The sequence below is a fragment of the Punica granatum genome, chromosome 4 (genome assembly GCF_007655135.1).
Source record: "Punica granatum isolate Tunisia-2019 chromosome 4, ASM765513v2, whole genome shotgun sequence".
Lineage (NCBI taxonomy): Eukaryota > Viridiplantae > Streptophyta > Magnoliopsida > Myrtales > Lythraceae > Punica > Punica granatum.
The window spans coordinates 8,927,964-8,948,411 of NC_045130.1; the positions used below are offsets into that span (position 1 = coordinate 8,927,964).

A 20,448-nucleotide genomic window follows, 5' to 3' on the forward strand; every position below is an offset into this window, starting at 1 on the left:
TGCACTCGTAGTTGCACGCAGCCACTCCTCATCCCCTAGGAATGTGTGGCTTGGAATCCCTCCGTTGGACGTGGATGTTGACAACCTCTCGGTTTCTTTCCTCGCATCCGTGAGCTGCTGCTTGAATCTTGCTATTCCATCTTTGAGATGGCACTGCTTGAGGATGGGTTCGCTCATGGATGGATCTAGGAGGGTTGGGGGTGGCAATCGCTCGGGGACTGATTTGGGAATTTAGTCTAAGGGAGGCAAAATTCAAGGAAAATACCTTTAGACATATATACATATTTATAGATATTTACCTACTCATTAATCTTACAACGTCATGTGAATTACTTTTATTTGGACAAAACTTCTGAAGTAATTAGCTATTATAAATAGGATTTACTCTTATTATAACATATTTAACATCGATAATATTTTAAGGAGGAACATATATATATATGAATCTACATATCTAACTCAAAATACAAACACCTAAATTCACATACATAATATATCATGAACTTTTTTATCCTTACTTACATTTATTTATTCCAACAAGACTAGTAAAACAATTAGCTATTTTAAATAAGATTTATTCTTATTTATAGGATTCCAGCCCTTGGTACTCCTCCTTGAGCTTCTTGTTCTTGCCCGAGCCCTCCGGTTTTGAAACCAGACCCCCACCTGGTACGGGTTGAGACCTAGCTTCGATCCCAGCTGGTGCTTCATCTCTTGGTCGGGCCATTGCTATATTTTGAAGCAGTTCTCCAATAGCGCCGCCTGGTCGGAGCTAAGGATGAGCTTCTTTCTTCCGGCCGAGCTTGAGCTTGAAGCCTCCATTGAGATTGGTTAAGATTGAAGCACAGACTGATTTGGTTGACAGGGAATTTGGTTAACAAGAGCTGCATGCATGCATGTGTCTATATGTATTAGCCCAATATTTCCCTTTTGAGAGTTACAAGATATCATTTTTTTTTGTTCGGTTTATAAGAGAGACATGTGGGTATAGCTAGTTCAAGAAATAGAAATCCTATGTGTTTGTTTTCGGAAAAACATTCAACTCAACTCAACTCAGCTCCACTTATCTTCAATTCAACATCACAATCATTACTTTTTTTATTTTTAAAATTTTTTTAACCATTCAATTCAATTTTTAATATTAAATTCTCTCAACTATTCATTACTTTTTCACAATTCAACAACACAATCATTACTTAATCATTATTTTCTCTTAATTATTTATTACTTTTTTACATTTTTTCTCATAATTCAACCATACAATCATTACAAACAAATTAAAATCAAAACTCAATTCAACTCAACTCTCAATCCAAACGTACTCTAATAGTTAATAAATGAGTACAAATAGTCTCACATCGAGTATCGAACTTGAAACTTTTTAATTATGAGATAAATGCGTGAACCGCTGTATTACACCCTCTTTGATTGTCATTTCCTTTTTGTTTGAGCTAGGGCCAACTAGTATTACCTTAAGAAGCTGGTGCTCGAATAATATCCGACGTAGGACGCATGACAGATTATTATGATTGATAGGGACATGCCATGATTATAGTGAATGCAATCCAGAGATTTAATCTCGCAAGAAAATACCAGCTTAATCTTTACATAAGAGATATTAGATGCAATCTGCACTACGCCCATAAATAGTATATAATAAAAATAGTTGAAAATTAATATCAAAGGATTCTCTATTTTTATGGAATTATTTTAGTTAAACTGAATAATTTTAGTGAAAGAAGAAAATAATTATTAGTGAAAAATATTAATATTGCACAATACTTTTTTCGGTAATTTGCTCATTATACATTTACATAGTGAAGGAAAAATAAAAAGAATTTCCATTAAAATCAGTTTCAACTTTCAAGTAGAGGTTCAAAAGTGGAAGTGAGAAGGGCAGAGAGAGTGAAGAAGAGAAAAAATAGGACGAGAGAGAAGGGGTTACGTGTTAGTGAATAGTTATGATTATGAAGTGTACGGTTCTTATTAATTGAAATATGGGTAATATGGGCAATTTGGAAAACAAATGTTACACCAAGGGGTATTTCACCTTTTATAATAGTATAGATAAAGTATGAGTTAGGCCACTAATTATAAGAGAATTTATTCATGTATTTTTACAAAGAAAATTAAACTCGATTAAGCTTGGGAGCCCGACGAGTCGATTACTACTGAACTCGACCTCTGCTCGTTCAAATAAAAAGCTCAACTCGAGCTCGACAAGACCGAGTCGAGTTCAAGTATCATCAAGTTGATCTTGAGTAACTCATGAGTAACTCGTCTCAGTTATACCTCTCAAACACTCCTTATTTCCTGGAAGATGGCTATGCATTACAGATGATTTGTCCTAAGGGAGACACTTGCAGAATTGTTTCATTATGCAGAATACGGAGAACTTTCCATCTGTTTATGTTGTTTCATTTGTTATTTACAGCAATTAATTTGTTTCAATTTCTGCGTTTAAATCCAATTACAATAGGATGCCAAAAATGGGACCACTACTGGGGTTATCAGCCCATGATAGGGAAGGCCCCGAGGACTTCAATAGGCCCGGCCACATTTTCCGATTGAAGTAAGGTGAAGGTTGGCTTCTTAAACGGGCTGGGCACACCGAGGCTTCAGCTGATCTCACTGTCGTAGTTGGCCTGGACCCAGTGGCAGTGCTCTGCGAGGTCGTCGTAGATTGATGATTTGATGGCTCCATGGTCCGATTGCCCAAGCTCCGTGCAGGAGTTCTCCGGTAGAACTTGAAGATCATATCTGTCGCCGATCCGAAGATTGCCCAAGCTCCATGGAATGATCGTTTAGGCGAATACACAATATGCACAGATAGCCACTTGTGCCATCTTGCCATATCGCTAGTAAATGGATCGAATGTGTTCAAGGTATCGTCAAGATCGACAAAGCATACGTAGTCACTATAGCTGCATTTGCCACGCCTTTGATTTGTATCTGAACCATGAGGAGGAGATTTATCTGGTGCCTTTCTCATCTTTCAAGATTAGCCTTTGTGACATCTCATTCAATCATCAATATTATAAATTTAATTAAGGCCTTACAAATTGTCTGGATAATACATACATACATACACCATTTCGATGGCAGCTGACCCGAGCCCATTGTAGTGGACCATACAAGGCCTTGGATCCCCATTGCCTGACAAAGTTACAAACCAAACCGATCTGAGCCCCAACAAGGTCCTTAGGAAATGACCAAGGTCAAGCAAGGTGGCCTATTGGTGAAAGTTTGAAACGGTTGTCTTAATGTTCAAGATTTTTTAAGATACAAATTTTATATATCGCTAGAAAAGTTCATCCACACAAACATTGAGGAGTTCAAGTAAGCTTCCCTCGCTCGCTTCTAGCGCCTTAGTAGAGAGTTGCATCTTGAGAGTGTAATCATGCTGATAAAACAAGTCCGAGACAGTGTGCCGTGTACTATTCCAAACCCCCTATGTTTTTTTTCCCTCCACTAGACTAAAAGCCCTTGGGTGTAACCAAAAAAAAAAAACTAGTAACCGAAAGAGAAGCTCAAGTATGTTTATATTATTATCAAATACATATCAAATAAGTTATTTTAGAAATAATTCTTTTATTTTTCTTTTTCCAGGAAAATATTTTTATGCAAAGCAAATTTGTCTTGGCATGTTCACCCCCAAAAAAAAAGAAAAAAATATTCTTGGCATGTTAGTTTGTTTTTCTGCCAATTCTCGTATTCTCTCTCTAACGAGAACTGCCTATTTCGGTGGATTAAATTAATGTGAACTGTATTTAAGAAGAAATATGTTAACGTTGGACAATTGGAGGAAGTATTAGGACATCAGGGGTATAAACTATAAACAGCATCTCCGGTCCTCCCGACGTCGGCGCTCGGTTTCCTTCCGTGGCCTTGCTCGCCTCGCATTCTTCATTCTTCTTCTCCGTTGATTGAACTCATCAGCAAAGAAAGGTGCCCGCTTTTCATCTCTCTCTCTCTCTCTCTCTGTGTCCATATTTCTATGCGTAGGTGAAAGCCATCTACCTGTTTGGCGAAATGCCCGAATGAATCCTATGCACACGAGGAATGAACATAAAGGGCTCACAAGCTGTCTTCTTTCGTCACGCAGCTACTTTTCCATCTGTCGTTCTAGCTATAGTTTCCTGCACCATTAGAACTGGGAAGTTGGCATTGCTTTTGGTGACTAGGATTAGAATTTTGGGTGATTTGCTTTTGGCAACTCTAATCCTGCGCAAATCCGTAACTTGAGATTTTTGGCTTATTACTGCGTTTAATAGTATTCTATTCATCTATTAAATAGAGAAGTAATTCATAAGTAGCCGATTAAGATCGATCTAAACCAGCCCATTCATATGTATACGATTCAACATGCAACTGGGTATGCAAAGGTTTGTCTGAGAATTTCGGAGAATTGAGGTACCGAAGCGGGTGCCCCTCGTTCCCTTCTTGTTCTTTATTTATTTATTTTTATTGGAATAATTTCATCTCGAGTCCCAAGTGCATTAGATATTTGCTCTGGGGAGTAAATGAAATCAATAGAAAAATTTTTCGTGTGATTTCTCTAAGGCATTAATAGAGCTTTTCTTCACTCGGTTCACTTGATTTGCAGATGAGATACATGAGGCCCTTCAGCCTCTACAGCGATCTGCTGAAGACTCATAAGAAGGGACGTGCGCGGTTGCTTGGATTGGATGTTGGTGAAAAGTATGTGGGTCTAGCCGTATCTGATACAAGTAACAAAATCGCGTCACCTTTAAGGTGTAAATCTTTCCTGCAAGTTTTTAGAATACCTATTGTGTGTGCGCGCTGAATTTTTAGCATGTATTTTCTGGGAAGTCGAGTTGCAGCTCTAACTCACAGCATTTTGTACTGTTGGAGTTCCTTTCTTTGCTGTCCTCTTTTATTAGTCATGGGAAGTTTTGTATAATGTCTGTAAGTAATTTTTATGTTCTCAAAACTGCAGTGTTCTGTTAAGGAAGAAAACAAATATTGATCTGATGGCGTCTGATTTCCAAAGTCTGGTGAGTCTCTCTGTCTTCCTACAGCGTCTTTAGGTCAATATAATTCTGATTATGCTTAATTTATTCTCCCCGATAACTATTTAGAGCAATCTTCCCCGCACCACTCAATAAGAGTTCATTTTATTGCAGGAAATGGGAAATAAGAGAAAACATGTGATAGTACTGTCAGAGATGATGCTAGAGTTCACTATTTCTTCTTTTGTGCGCAGATCTCTGAACTCTCAATTGCGGGATTTGTTGTTGGCTGCCCTTTCGACAAGCTACGTTCTACCACCCCTGATGTGTGTCTCCATCTCCCAATCAACTGGTTCAGTTGATTACCATGTTACTTTCTTTCTAATCAATGTAGCATTTGTCAGGGATGGCAAGTGAAGCTTTTAATAAATGACCTTTCAAAAACGGGAAAACTTGAAGGTGTCTGCTATACATATTGGAACGAGAGCTTCACATCGAAGGTGAATGCTTATAGCTTATTTGAATGGTTATTGTAACTGTAATTAAAGGTCAAATTAATGCATTACTATATCAGTTTGAAGACAAATAGTTACATGACACAAGGAAAGTTGTGCACGAGAATTATTTGCCATTGATGGAAGATCATATGTCTTCAGAATGCAGAACTCCTGTTGAAACCTGCAAACTTGCATCCGGTGCAATCAAAGACAGTGATTGATAAATTTGCCGCAGTTGGGATCCTTCAGGTAACATTTCCATCACATTTATTTCTCCGAGGAAAGCAATGTTTAAGACAGCATGATCAACTTTCTGTTTTGGCAGGGTTACCTGGATTACGTGAACAAAAAACTGAAGTTGGAAGCTGCTCAATAGTAGATGGATAAGCCTTCTTGGTGATTCGTACACATTGCTCTTATCCTTTTCCTACCCTAATAATTGTTTCAAGAATTTGTATTCCAATAAGCAGTGTACCAAGATACATATTCAATGCACCTGCTCTTGCAATGCCACTTCAGTGGATCTGTGGGGAAGCGATTTTTCACCTGAAGTTGGGAATGCTCGATCAAAACCATTTACGATTGAGGAGGATGATTTTGGTGAAGGATCCTTTCTTTTTGGTATTCGAGTGCGTTGTGATTCATCGGAGTAGGTAAAAAATTGAACTTTTCCCTCCCCACTCGAAAGTAGGAGACCACAGAAATGGTGCTTAGTTGCATGCTGTGCTACTAGCAGTATAAAGATTTTGTTCAATTGATTGTTGTTCATCTTTCTTGTCTTGTCTTCGTGCCTTGAACTTTCAGCTATGTAAATGGTTAACTTCATGACAGTCTTAGTGCTTTCATTTCTTCATGTAAGTGTTCAGTCCTAATGGAAAGGCTTCCTTTTTTGGTATCTTTCTGAATCGTCCAATCCCCATCCTTACATCTATGAAGACGAAGATCTGCAATTAAGGGATATATATTCTCGAAAGACATATGATAACAAAACAAAACAGCAAGCAGTCTACAAATTGTTCATATTGAAATGACATATGACTACATAACTGAAAGACATCGGGTGGAGAGCGATGGCTAATTATTTAAGACCGTACTTTGCTATTGCATCACTTATTTCTGTCATATATTTCTCAGCCGAGCCGAGCAGTAGCTTTCAGCTCTCAGTTTTTCTCCAGCAGCTTCTTTATGTCTTTCTGCAACGTCAACGATGACAAAAAGCATGTTAATCAATCACCCTGGAAAACCATTGTTTCAGTGTGAATTTCCATTAGAACTTAAAATCTACCTCTATGCTCAGTGGTGAAGTTGTGGGCGCATAACGGTCGACCACATGCCCCTCCTTATCAACAAGGAACTTGGAGAAGTTCCATTTGATGCTATCACCAAGCAATCCTCCTTTGCTTGACTTTAGGAACTTGTACAGCGGGGCTGTGTTCTCACCATTCACATTGACCTGCTCGACAAAAAGTACGGAAAGAATGAATAATCCTACATCACATTTTCAGCTTCCAACAGAATAGAAGATCTCATCTGACCACATAATTTTCCATATTTATGTGAAGTATTCAACACGAGTCGGGATTAATATGGCTGTGTAAGAGACGTCCAAAAGTGTTGCACACTAAAGAGGACTAACAAAACCTGAAAGCGAAAAGATGAAAAGCTCATTTACCTTATCAAAGATGGGATATTCAGCCTTAAACCGAGTGCAAGCAAATTCGAGGATCTGCTCATTCGTCCCAGGTTCCTGAGCTCCGAACTGGTTGCAGGGAAATGCCAGAATCTCCAGACCTATATTCAGAACAAACAGGATATCACTTATCAAACATTTCAACTGGAGCCTGCTTCATTTCTTTGACAGTAAGACATATCATCAGAACCGGAAAGAAGTTAAAGGCACATCATCGGGCTGTCGCCGCACAAAAGAGGCATGGGACACATACCTTGATCCTTATATTTCTCATAGAGCTTGGCGAGCTCCGTGTAATTCGAATTGGTCAGCCCACTGGCTCAGACAGAAAAGCAAGAACAAAGAAGAGTGAGACGAGGTACCATGAAAAATTAAAGATTAGAGCTTCTCCCTATCTTCTGAACACCACATCAAATTCCGCAAAACAACAAAAGCCTACAATTTTGACATCGAAAGAGGGATGAATGATGATGCTTTGCAAGTAATGGCAAGTTACCATTGTGAGGCAACATTGACTATCAACAAGACCTTGCCCTTGTAGGTGCTCAGATCCACATCATTACCCCTGGCATCCTGACATTAAAATGGCACGATATTAATCAGAAATCAGAGCCACTGCCGGAGAAATCGTTTACTCAAATCCAATATCCTACAACTGACATGGCTCCGATCCTCAAATCAGAATGAAACTACTGCAATAGGACAAACCTTGACGACGAAATCGTGAACCGAAGTCTGGGACTGGCTTGCCATCGTGCGATTCGACCTCAAACAACAGAACACACCGATCTCCTTAAGCTGGTGCGAGGAAGGCCCTTGAGTTGCGAAATTCGGACCCGCCGGCAAATGGGTCTGCTTAGATACGGACGATGACCGTGTCGGTGATAGCAATGAAGCAGAAGCGATCGCAAAGATGAGACTTTTCCTTCCTCGGATGGTAAGGCTCCTGGAGGAAGAACAGAGCATCGAGCAGGGATCCTTTATACAAGGAAGGGAAGCTGGGGACGGAAAGTTGGGTTTCTTGTATATTGGGGAATTTTCAAAGGCTTTTACCTTTACCGTCGAATCATCCACGACCCCACGAGGGTTTGTGAAGGGCTGATCCGACACGTGGAGATTGTGTCATCCTAATCATTCGGTTAAAAAATCTACGAAACACATTAAAAAGAGTTTTTTTTTTTAAATTCATTTTCTGATTTTTTTCAATTCTTTAATGATATATTATATTATTTTCTATTTTAGTTTTATTTTTTTCCATACGAATTTGTTTACGGAAGAGAGGATCCTTAAGATGATGTGCTTTCTTGATTCTTTGTGGGTAAATACAAACACCGATTCTCTCTTCTTTCTGATCGTCTTCTGCATTGTTTCTTGTATAAAAAATGGTATGTGATTCAAATCAAGGAAGAAACTTTTCCTTTCCATTCTTTACATTTGCGGCTGCGGTTTTGCAAGGAGTGATGGGCATTTATCAGTCCATCAATGAATAGAAATCTTCTGAGAGCTCATCATCATCAGGCTTCGTGCTTGATGGTGGCCTAGAGAGGTGATGAAAGAGGGTTGGTAATAGCCCCTCGGAATGGTCATCGAAACTCCTACGAGTCACCGGCGATCTTTCATCGATGTGGATGGGTGGGGACCTTCATGACTCAAATGAAAAGAGAGAGAGCAATAGAAAAAAAAATTAATATAAGTAATGGAAGAGAAAGATTTCGTCATTTTTTAACGGGAGAGTGACAGAAGGGTTACAATGATGTAAATGTTATCGACTGAGGTCAGGTTGATGTAAAAAAATGGATCGAGGTGCATTTGAGACAAAATCCATCTTTCGAGGAACAATTTGCTAATTTACTCTAAAAAATAGATATCCAAGAAATTCTTGATTGGTTTTTCCTTATAAAGATTCCGTATGCTTTTATCTAAACTGTTTTTGTTATGATTTATTAAGCCAATGATTGAGGCCAAAACTGCAGGCGTCTTGCTCTGTAATTAATCAATTTCTTTGTTGTACTCAGCAATTATTGAGCTAATATTGTTTCCTTAAAAATAAAAACATAGCAGCGGATATGAAGCTGGGGGACCATAACATATTAACAATTAGGAATCTATCTATCGAACGAAGTAAAACATGGCAGCAACCTGAGGCCAAAACTGCAAGCGTCTGTCTCACTCATTAATCAATTTCTTTGTTATACTCAGCAATTATTATGCTAATATTGTTTACTTAAAAATGAAAATATAGCAGCAATTTTTTTTTTTCATTTTCTTGGCATTATCGTTCCTATTGTTGTCAATCTCTTTCAAGCCGTGCAAGTAGCTAGTTCATGAAGATGTACATTATAATCATCTGATGAGTGTTTGAAAACTGCATTAGTCGATACTTATCATGAGAAAGACTAGCCCGGGCTTTATGAGAACTGTACCACAGAAATTGCCGAACTCGAGAATGGTTAGGTGAGAAGTTTCTGGTGGAGACGATTAAAGGGCGAAGATTACTGATCTTCTAGGAGGGTTGTTGAGCTCGGGCAACATGGAGTGAAGCCGTGATTCAATCAATAGCTTCTCAAATCAAGATTGGTTGTGGGACTTGATCGAACTAATCACAATCTAAATATTCAACCAGATTTCTTCTAAGAAGATTGGAAAACTTTTTCCTTTTTCTTAAATTTTTGGAGGATGTAAGCTTCAAATTTTAATGTCACCCGAGAGCAGAAACATTGTCTGGCAACGTGACAGTTTGTGTGATCGGCTTCTGCTAAGGTATCAGAGGTTGTTAAGATCGAGCTCAACAGTCAAGATTCATTGGAAGGTGTTTCCAAATCTGTAGGCATGTCCCTGAATATCATTCGGTACTTTTGTTGCTTCTCATGGTCTCGCTGGTCCAACGAATTGGGCCTTTGAAGGGGCATTATGTCAGATTTTGATCGTCTCCCTTCTGATTCATCTCGTTAAAACTGAAAAAGTCGCCAGGCCAAGCTTCTTCAATTTCTATTGATTTCTCACAAAGAAATCTTTGGAATTATTCTGCTGCACGAAATGCCATTGGGTATTCCGGAAAAGTACAAACCAGAATGCTGCTAAAGTTCTTTTGGAGGGCTTAACTTCCATAGGAAACAATATATGGCACGGTTCCGGAAACAAAAACAGGAGATGGGCCATGGCTCCAGGGACTTGACCTGCACACTCTATCAAGCTTCAGCTGAGAAATGATTGCTCTACTACTCAAAAACGAAAGTTCAGAAGGGAACAGAAAGCTCTCGAAGGAACAAAACTTGGTCGAAAATAAGTGAAATTCTGATGAAGAATCTGCGAATCCTTTTCCAACAGCAGTCTTCAAGGAAAACAGAAACGAAGCCGGCCAATTGTTGCCCTAAACAAATCAGGGCTATGGTTTCTCGAGATTAAGCACTTGATGAGATAATATCGATAAAAGAGCAGCACTTTCTGAGATAGGAACATTGATCATATTAATGCCATTCATCTGCATAACACCACGATACTGCCACATTCACTATATTCCACACTTGCCAACAGTATTCATCTGTGTCCTGCTAACTGCAAATGATCAAATGGCAAACTTACTTACAGGGGAACAGGAAATTTACTTCTATACAAGCATACTCATTACCCGAACGTTCCATATTGTTTCAATTTATCATTATCTGGCGTATCTCAAAGGTGTTCAGCTTCTTTAGCCTCCTGTAATACCTCAGCAGCAGAGAGCAGCATAAAACACTCACTGAGGAACAATTTGCTAATTTACTCTAAAAAGTAGATATCCCGGAACCCTGTGCCGGGGAAGAGGGCCCCAGCAGCAATTGGGATACCGAGGAGGTTAGGGCCCACATATAGTTCAGGCGGATCCGAGAGAATGTTTTCCAGGAAAGATCAATGGCAGTTATAACATCCTTGAGGTTGCTTTTCTCGAGGACTATGTCCGGTGCCTCGATTGCAATGTCTGTCCCAGCGCCAATTGCCATCCCCACTTCTGCAGCCTTACAATTGCAACAGTATAGCCCAAAGCCTGTATAAAACCGGAGGAAAATAGATATATCAAATTTAATGGTGGGAATTTGTGGGCAGTCAAAGATAGGATGGGCTTGTCACGCTATTGGACGGGTTAATAAGCGCGATGTTGGACCATGCTTCTAGGCCGACTGACCAGCTAGGAAGGCTTACAAAATCTGACGCACCTCAGCAGGCCTATGATCGGGATTAGAGAGTATCATAGTAGTATGGAGAAGGAAAAAAGAAAAAAAAAGAAGAGAGAGAGAGAGAGAGAGAGAACAAAGAACGGTTTACTACCTGAAACTCTTTCACTTTTTCTGCTTTCTGCTCAGGTTTGGCTTCCGCCACGATCCCCTCAATTCCAACTTGCATAACTATTGAATTTGCGGTGCCCCAGTTGTCGCCAGTGACCATTACGCTCCTCACATTCATGGAATTGAGGATTGAAATCACTTCCTCAGCACTGGCTTTCAGTGGGTCGGAGATTGCTATAACTCCTGCAGGTTCATGGTCGATGGACACTAGAATCCCGATCTGCACCATTTCCTCAATTTCTGCAAGTAGTTCATTTGCTTCAGGCGGGACCACGATTTCATATTTTGACATCAAGCTCTTGTTCCCAACGATTACTTCCTTGTTACGCACGGTAGCCTTCACTCCGTGGCCCGTGACAGTGGTAAAGTCACGTGGTACGGGCCAAGTTGGGTTCTCCTCATTGCCTCTGAATTTCTTTGCTTACTCGACAGTTGCCTTAGCTAAAGGGTGCTCACTGTTGACCTGACACAGTATATGGTGTCCAACATTAAACTTAGATCTCAAATGTTTGTAACAAAAAAAAAAAAAGCAACTAAGCAAGTTGTTCCATGAAATAATCATACCTATGTTGTTTCAACAAGTTCGTAGAAGTCCCGCGATACCATGTTCTTCAAAAGCCTTGTATTGACAACCACTGGTTTCCCAAATGTGAGCGTTCCTGTCTTGCACAACACTCCGCAGTTTACCTCTCATTAAATTTATCATTAAAGTCGGACCCATAAATGTTTCTTGACTTTTACGTTATAATAATTGCCAATTATGGCAATATGAGAGTACGGATTCAGATCGATCTAACCTTATGTGCACTTTCTAATGCTTGACCTCCTTTGATAAGCACTCCTTGAGATGCACCAACGCCGGTTCCAACCATAACTGCCATTGGAGTTGCCAGCCCTAAAGCACAAGGGCAGGCTATAACCATCACCGAAATACCGAACTGGAGAGCGAGCTGAAAGCTGTCATTGAAGATGGGATCCATGACTTGGGGTAGGCCCCAAATTTTCCGACCGGAAACCATGTGAGCCAAGTTGAGAAGGAGAGGACAATCAACTGTTCAAATTGGAAATCCCATTTATGATTTGTAAAAAGATCTGATTAGGATGTACAAGTTCGGAAATTTAGAAAAACTGATCTTCTGATAGCATAATAGCTGGGGGAGGGGGGAAAAAGAAAAGCTAGAATTTTTCATACCGGAGGCACAAAGTACTTGGAAATTTGGTCTGCGAATTTCTCCACTGGCGCTTTGGCCATCTGGGCCGAATCGACAAGACGAACGATTTGTAAGAGGGCACTCTCTGACCCCATTCTCATTTACCGTCCCTCCAATGACTGTGTCGCCCTTCCTCTTTGCCACTGGCCTGCCCTCTCCTGTTATCATCTTCTCATTGATGTGGCTCTGTCCCCAAATGACGAACCCGTCCAAGCCCCCAGGATAATCTTGAGGACATCGTTCTTCTGTATCAACTGACTGTCGATTTCCTTCTCGCTTGTCACATTACCTTCACTGTCTAGTGTTAGCAGTATTGCTGTCTCTGACGCCAAGTTCATTAGCTTGTTCAATGGCCTTGGAAGTCTTTCCTTTCTAGAACCTCAAGGCACTTTCCGAGAAGAATGAACGAGATGAGCATTGAACTAGTCTTGAAGAAGTCCGTGCCTTTAAAATTCGGAGAAATGGCAGCCCTCAGAACTGAGTAGACTGAGTAGAAGCATGCCTCATTCATTACCAATGCAATCAAAACATCCATATTGGTGGATCCATGGCGGAGAGCCTTGTAATCCCCTGTGTAGAATCTCTGCCCGATGATGAACTGCACAGGAGTCGAGAGGATCCACCTAAGGAGCCAATGCTCATCATATTGAGAATCTTTGAATCGAGCCCTTCTTTGAATCCAGGAATGTACATCGAGACCATGGAGAGTAGAAAGACAAGAATGGTTAAAACTAAACTCCATCGGAAGGATCTGTAGTATTGATTTATTTCCTCCCGTCTATGAAAATCTCTTCCTCCTCCTTCGCCCTGCAGGAATATTTCTGCCTTGAATCGTCCCAAACCAGTCAACTTGATTACCTCAATGAAGCGTCTAGGGCCTGTAAGGTCGGATTTATAGGAGATCGAGAATTTATGGAGATGTGGGTCTGTCTCGACTGCGTTAACGCCAGGAAGGGCTAGGAGGGAGTTCTCTAGTATTCTCATTGAATGGTCGGTACTCAAGCCATCAACCCTGACCTGTATATTGCTCATGTCCTCGCCCGTGCTCAGGAGGACTGCCTCGAACCCTGTGTCCTCTATGGTACTCAGCAACCGGTCGATGCTTGTGATTCTTCGGTCATACTGGATCTCCGCTTCTTCTGTTGCTAAGGCCACCTGGGCCTTGTGGGCTCCAGGGACTGAACGGAGAGCAGACTCCAGTGTGGAGGAGCAAGATGTGCAGGTCATCCCATGTTAAGTTATGGAGCCTGACTCAAAATAGTGATATACCTGGCTTGGCGGCGCCCCCAGACGTAGTCAGAATTACTGACGAACTGGGTAATTAATTCCGTGTGTCACTTTTATTTTTTCGTTCATATTATCTTCTACTATCGTACATCAGTCGCAACAATTGGTATCAGAGCTCGGGTTTGAATCGGAGCAATCTACGATGGACGGAGGAAAATTGATGATCGAAAAGTTCGATGGATTGGATTACGGGTTTTGGAGGATGCAGATCGAAGATTATCTTTACGGTAAAGATTTGTGGCAACCTCTAGAGGATAAGTCGATCGGGATGACAGAAGCGGAATGGAAGGTGTTGGATAGGAAGGCGATGAGTGTGATTCGTCTGTCGCTGTCACGGAACGTGGCGTTTCATACAGCGAAGGAGAAAACCACCAAAGGCATACTGAAGGTTTTAGCCGATATGTACGAAAAGCCATCAGCAGCGAACAAGGTTCATCTGATGCGGCGGCTGTTTAACCTAAAGATGTCGGAGAGTACTGCTGTTGCCGAACATCTGAATGAGTTCAATTTGATAACGGCTCAATTGACCTCAGTTGCTATCGATTTTGATGACGAAGTAAGAGCCCTAATTTTATTATCGTCTCTACCAGAAAGTTGGAGCGGAACGGTCACAGCTGTCAGTGCTTCAGCGGGGAAGGCAAAATTAAAGTTTGATGAAGTTCGAGATCTGATAATTAGTGAAGAAATTCGCAGAAAAGAATCAGGGAAAACTTCAGGATTAGCTTTGAGTACAGAAAATAGAGGCAGATCAGAATCAGGGAATTCGCATCGAGGCAGATCGAAATCGAGAAGTAAATCTAAGTCAGGACAAGACAAAAGTTCAATTGAGTGCTGGAATTGTAAAAAACGTGGTCATTACAAGAATCAGTGTAAGGCACCGAGAAAGGAAAGGAAAGACGACAACTCTGCAAACGTGGCAACAGAGGAGATTAGTGACGCACTGATCTTGAGTGTCAGCAGTCCGTTGGAATCGTGGGTTTTGGATTCTGGAGCATCGTTTCATTCTTGCCCTAATGCCGATATTATGGAGAATTATACTTCTGGAAATTTTGGTAAGGTTTATCTTGCAGATGATGAGCCTTTGGAGATCGCAGGGAAGGGAGATGTTCGGATCAAAACACCGAATGGACTCATATGGCAGTTGCGTGGTGTAAGGCACATTCCTGGTTTGAAGAGGAATCTGATTTCTGTAGGGCAGCTGGATGACGAGGGTTATGACTTGTCCTTTGGCTCTGGTTCCTGGAAAATAATCAAAGGGGCCATGGTGGTGGCTCGAGGCAAGAAGGAGGGTACACTATACATGACCGTGAACAACCATGATAACATTGCACTCGCCAGTGCAAACAGCGATGCAGATTTGTGGCATTGCAGGCTTGGCCACATGAGTGAGAAGGGGATGAAACAGTTATGTTCAAAGGGCAAACTACCAGGTCTAAAAACAGTTGAGCTTGGATTATGCGAGGATTGTGTATTCGGGAAGCAGAAAATAGTCAATTTTTCGAAGGCTGGTAGAACTTTGAAGAAGCAGAAATTGGAGCTGGTACATAGTGACTTATGGGGACCAGCACCGGTCACATCTCTTGGTGGCGCATCATATTACATGACCTTCATTGACGACTCCACGAGGAAGGTATGGGTTTATTTTCTTAAACGTAAATCTGACGCTTTTGATGCTTTCAGAAAGTGGAAAGCTTTGGTAGAAAATGAAACAGGCCTGAAGGTGAAATGTTTGAGATCTGATAATGGTGGAGAATATGAGCTCGATGAGTTCAAAGAGTATTGTGCTGTGAATGGCATTCGCATGGAGAAAACTGTTAGAGGAACCCCTCAGCAGAACGGTGTTGCAGAACGAATGAACAGAACCTTGAATGAACGTGCTAGGTGCTTGCGATTGAAGTGTGGGTTACCGAAGACATTTTGGGCAGATGCAGTTAACACTGCTGCTTTCTTAATTAATAGAGGACCATCAGTTCCTCTGGATAACGACATACCAGAGGAGGTATGGAGTGGTAAAGAGGTAAACCTATCATTTCTCAAAGTTTTTGGTTGTGTTTCGTATGTTCATGTTGATGCTACTACTAGAAGCAAACTGGATGCAAAATCTGTGAAGTGTACTTTTATTGGATATGGCGGTGATGAATTTGGTTATAGATTTTGGGATGATCAGAATCGGAAAATAATTCGAAGTCGAGATGTCATATTTAATGAGCATGTTCTGTACAAAGACAGGTCGGGTGCACCAGACATTGATAGTGCAGGTACTCAGGTTAAAAGCCCTCAGTTTGTTGAATTGGATATTCCAAACTCACGTGTTAGCAAAATTCAGAATGATCAGGAGGTTGTTGAGGCAGAACCAAGTACCCCGGTAGTTCCGTTGAGGAGATCAGAAAGACAACATCACGCACCAGAAAGGTACTCGCCCTCTTTACACTATCTTCTATTGACTGATAGTGGTGAGCCAGAATGTTATGCTGAAGCTATGCAGAGCGAGCACTCAAGCAAGTGGGAGCTTGCAATGGAAGATGAAATGAATTCTTTAATGTCCAATAGCACTTGGGAACTAGTTGAGCTTCCAAAGGGTAAGAAAACATTGCATAACAAGTGGGTTTACAGAATTAAAGAAGAGGCGGATGGAAGCAAGCGTTACAAGGCAAGGTTGGTTGTGAAAGGTTTTCAGCAGAAACAAGGTATTGATTATACAGACATATTCTCTCCTGTTGTGAAGCTAACAACTATCAGATTAGTTTTGAGCATAGTTGCTGCAGAGAATTTATTGTTAGAGCAGATGGATGTAAAAACGGCCTTTCTTCATGGAGATCTTAACGAAGACATATATATGAAGCAACCAGAAGGATACTTGTCCGAAGGTAGCAGTGAGCTTGTGTGCAAGCTACAGAAAAGTTTGTATGGATTGAAACAAGCCCCGAGACAGTGGTATATGAAGTTTGATGGGTTCATGCATGAGATCGAGTTTGTCAGATGCAATGCTGATCATTGTTGCTACTTCAAGAGGTTTGACAATAGCTTTATTATTTTGCTATTATATGTTGATGATATGTTGATAGAAGGCTCTTGTGCTCAAGAGGTGTATAAGTTGAAGAAGCAATAGTCTAAACAGTTTGAAATGAAGGATCTTGGAGAGGCTAAACAGATCCTAGGTATGAGGATTAATCGAGATAAAGTGGCAGAAAAGCTGTTCCTTTCACAGGCTGAATACATTGAAAAAGTTTTGAAGAGATTCCGTATGGATACAGCAAAGCCAGTGAGTACTCCTATGGGTAGCCATTTTAAGCTATCAATGAAGGATTCACCTAAAAGTGATTCAGAGCGTGCTCATATGGAAAAAGTTCCCTACGCTTCAGCAGTTGGAAGTATTATGTATGCTATGGTGTGTACTAGACCAGATATTGCGCATGCAGTGGGAGTTGTGAGCAGATATATGAGTAATCCGGGTAAGCAGCATTGGGAAGCGGTAAAGTGGATCTTCAGATACTTGCGAGGTACCACAGAGAGGGCTCTATGTTTCGAAGGCAAGAACATGGTTTTGAATGGTTATGTTGATGCTGACTTGGCAGGTGATCTTGATAAAAGGAAGAGTACAACCGGATACGTGTTTACTTTCGGTGGTACATCGGTTTCTTGGGCTTCTAAGTTGCAGAAGACAGTGGCTTTGTCTACTACAGAAGCGGAGTATATAGCAGTGACAGAGGCTAGTAAAGAAATGATATGGCTGCAGAATTTCTTGTGTGAACTGAGGAAAGAGCAGAAGAACAGTATTCTTTACAGCGACAGTCAAAGCGCTATTTTCTTAGCGAAGAATCCAGCTTTTCATTCAAGAACGAAGCACATTGAGTTGAAGTATCATTACATTCGACATATCTTGGAAAAGAAGACTTTGCAACTGATGAAGATACGTGGAAGCGAGAATCCTGCTGACATGTTAACTAAGGTTGTGACCTTAGAGAAGTTGAAGTTATGCATGGCTTCAACTGGCCTTGGAACTTGAAGAATTCGAGGATTGGCGCCGCCGTCATTTTTATGGGTTATTTGCTGACTATGAAGATGAAGAGATAATTGCATTCGTGTTCAGTCTCCAAGTGGGAGATTGTTAAATTATGGAGCCTGAAGTACTGTGAATCCGGGTCGAGATCGGCCCATTGGGGATGTAATTAGGGTTTGTTCCCTTTAAAACAGCAGTTTATATCTCTTGTAACCCTAACTCAAAATAGTGATATACCTGGCTTGGCGGCGCCCCCAGACGTAGTCAGAATTACTGACGAACTGGGTAATCAATTCCGTGTGTCACTTTTATTTTTTCGTTCATATTATCTTCTACTATCGTACATCAGTCGCAACATCCCATTGATCCGGATTCAGCATACCTGGGATGTGGGCTTGTTTGTTTTGTTCTCAACCAGAGAGGCTTGGAACCCTACGTCCTCGATTGCTTCACGAATGGATTCTTCCTAACATATCGAAATTACAATGTTATGGAGATATAGGAAGTTCAATCATCGGGACAATCGTAGGGTGATATGTTAGTAGGAAACAATGCCACATAGCAATGTTATGAGCTATCAGATTGCATCAAAGTGACTGATGGGGAGGAGATCCGGAGAAACTAGTCCATTTCAAAGACACCGATATTGATGGGTCACTAAATCATGTCTCTTGGTCATGTAAAGCGATTGAGGGATAAAAGACCTAAATCTTCCGCTAATGCTCGAGCATGGTCTAGCAGTTATGATCAAGATCTCGCAAGCCGTGAATGCAAAAATGAATAATAAGAGATAAAAATTTTTATAGCGTGAATTTTCTCAATTCATAATATTCGAACCCGAATTTTTATTTGAAAGGAATAAATTGTTAAAACCACTTAAACTAACTCATGTTGATTGGAGGTTCACTTGGTTTTTTTTTTTGTGGTTTGCATTGTTTTTCTTTTTTTAAAGGATTTGCTTTGGTTTTACACTGGGGTAATACGTAAAGCAATTAATTTAGAAAAAATAAAAGAAAACATTTATTTTCCTCCGTGGAACCGCCTGAATGGTGTTCCAATTCTACGTAATAAAGGTACTAGATTTTCCGGCTTTCATCGCATGCTTCGCTCGAAAAATTATAGGTATTAGACCATGTTCGGTAAGTATGAATGGAATAAAGTTTGAATCTATTCCATTTTTTTTTAATTATGCTTACCAAACATACAGTCCTCACATCCGACATATACGAAGGTCTTCAACGTAATACGTCACTACTTTTTATGTCCTCGTTTGGGATCAAAGTTCTACTAAGTTCATTTTAAAATGTGGAGGACATTGCTTTGAAATTCTGAGAGATCGAGTATTAAAAGTTATTTTTTCTCTTAATAAGTGTGAAACTCGAACTTGTTTTACAATGTTTACTTTACTTGTAAATGCGAGAGTCCACCGGACTTGGAGTCGGGATAAAATGAGCACGATCATTTCAATTGTAGAAAGGAATACCATTGGTATATTTTATTTTCCTTTGATTCTCTTCTCTGATTAAGCAAATAAAATTTACTTCGAAGAGCACTCTATTTCACGACCATATTTCAAACACGTTGGTGCATCCCCAAATACTCGACCGAAATAATTTACTAAAAACAGATTCATTTCCTGCAAAATTTGATTTCAGAATTTTATTTTATTGAAAGGGAAACTCTCATTTTTTATTTGATTCACTCTAATTTTATTTGATTCATTTTAAACTCTTATCTTAACATATACTATTAATTTTTTATTAATTCTTTTTAAAAGAAATATATGAAGAAATAAAATTGGAGGCTTCATGCCCAAACGTGGGAATATAATCCATCCGAAAATAATGTATAAATTAGTACACACATGTACACACATACATACTTAGCATGTAGTATATGATGCCACCGGGACACTTGTTGGGAGAGAGAATAATCTTTAACATTCAATCTCTTGGAATCGCGAGAGCAATGTCTCTGACAATTTTAACCACCGAAAAAAAGTTGTATATGATGCCACCGGTTGGAATTCTCGCTAATATGGGTAGTTTGTGTTGAGGATGTTAATTTCACATGGAAAAAATAAAGGAATAACTATGGGTTTATATGAGAATTAACTATCACCACTTATCAATTTGAACTTTTAAGTGAAAATAGACCTAAGTTCGCATAAGTTCAATGGAAATTCCATATGGTATCAAAGCTCATGTTACGCGTATGCTTGCCCACGCGCGCATACGCACCAACAGCACGCCAAGTCTAGTATGTCTGAGAGCAGTCAAAAAAGCGCATCATGTTAGTCCTTACTCACCCAAGCACTAAAGATGAGTCTGGCTTGATGTCAGTCATTGATGGTCAGTGTTTAAGGGCACACAATAACTTATAGACAAAAATAGATCACATGTTGCACATGCGGGCGGATTGAGTACCATCAGTTATCAGCTTCAGCTTTTAAGTAGAAATGGGCCCAA

The 20,448-nt window shown here is 40.3% G+C and overlaps 2 protein-coding genes and 1 pseudogene across 2 annotated transcripts; 1 reads left to right on the plus strand and 2 right to left on the minus strand.

Annotated features, from left to right (window-relative positions):
• Nucleotides 1-3,488: 3,488 nt before the first annotated feature.
• On the plus strand, nucleotides 3,489-6,365 carry LOC116205295 (putative pre-16S rRNA nuclease). Its single transcript, XM_031537852.1, has 7 exons — nucleotides 3,489-3,948; nucleotides 4,607-4,755; nucleotides 4,961-5,018; nucleotides 5,228-5,299; nucleotides 5,378-5,473; nucleotides 5,630-5,719; nucleotides 5,796-6,365. Exons 2-7 carry the CDS (start codon nucleotides 4,607-4,609, stop codon nucleotides 5,844-5,846), a joined length of 516 nt encoding a protein of 171 aa, XP_031393712.1. The 5' UTR covers nucleotides 3,489-3,948; the 3' UTR covers nucleotides 5,847-6,365.
• A 50-nt stretch (nucleotides 6,366-6,415) lies between these two features.
• Nucleotides 6,416-8,181, minus strand: LOC116205294 (probable phospholipid hydroperoxide glutathione peroxidase). The gene is made up of 6 exons (XM_031537851.1): nucleotides 7,869-8,181; nucleotides 7,657-7,733; nucleotides 7,414-7,475; nucleotides 7,143-7,261; nucleotides 6,756-6,923; nucleotides 6,416-6,663 (listed from the first exon to the last, which is right to left on the minus strand). Exons 1-6 carry the CDS (start codon nucleotides 8,124-8,126, stop codon nucleotides 6,631-6,633), a joined length of 717 nt encoding a protein of 238 aa, XP_031393711.1. The 5' UTR covers nucleotides 8,127-8,181; the 3' UTR covers nucleotides 6,416-6,630.
• A 2,461-nt stretch (nucleotides 8,182-10,642) lies between these two features.
• Nucleotides 10,643-13,920, minus strand: LOC116203361 (annotated as a pseudogene).
• Between the last annotated feature and the right edge of the window lie 6,528 nt (nucleotides 13,921-20,448).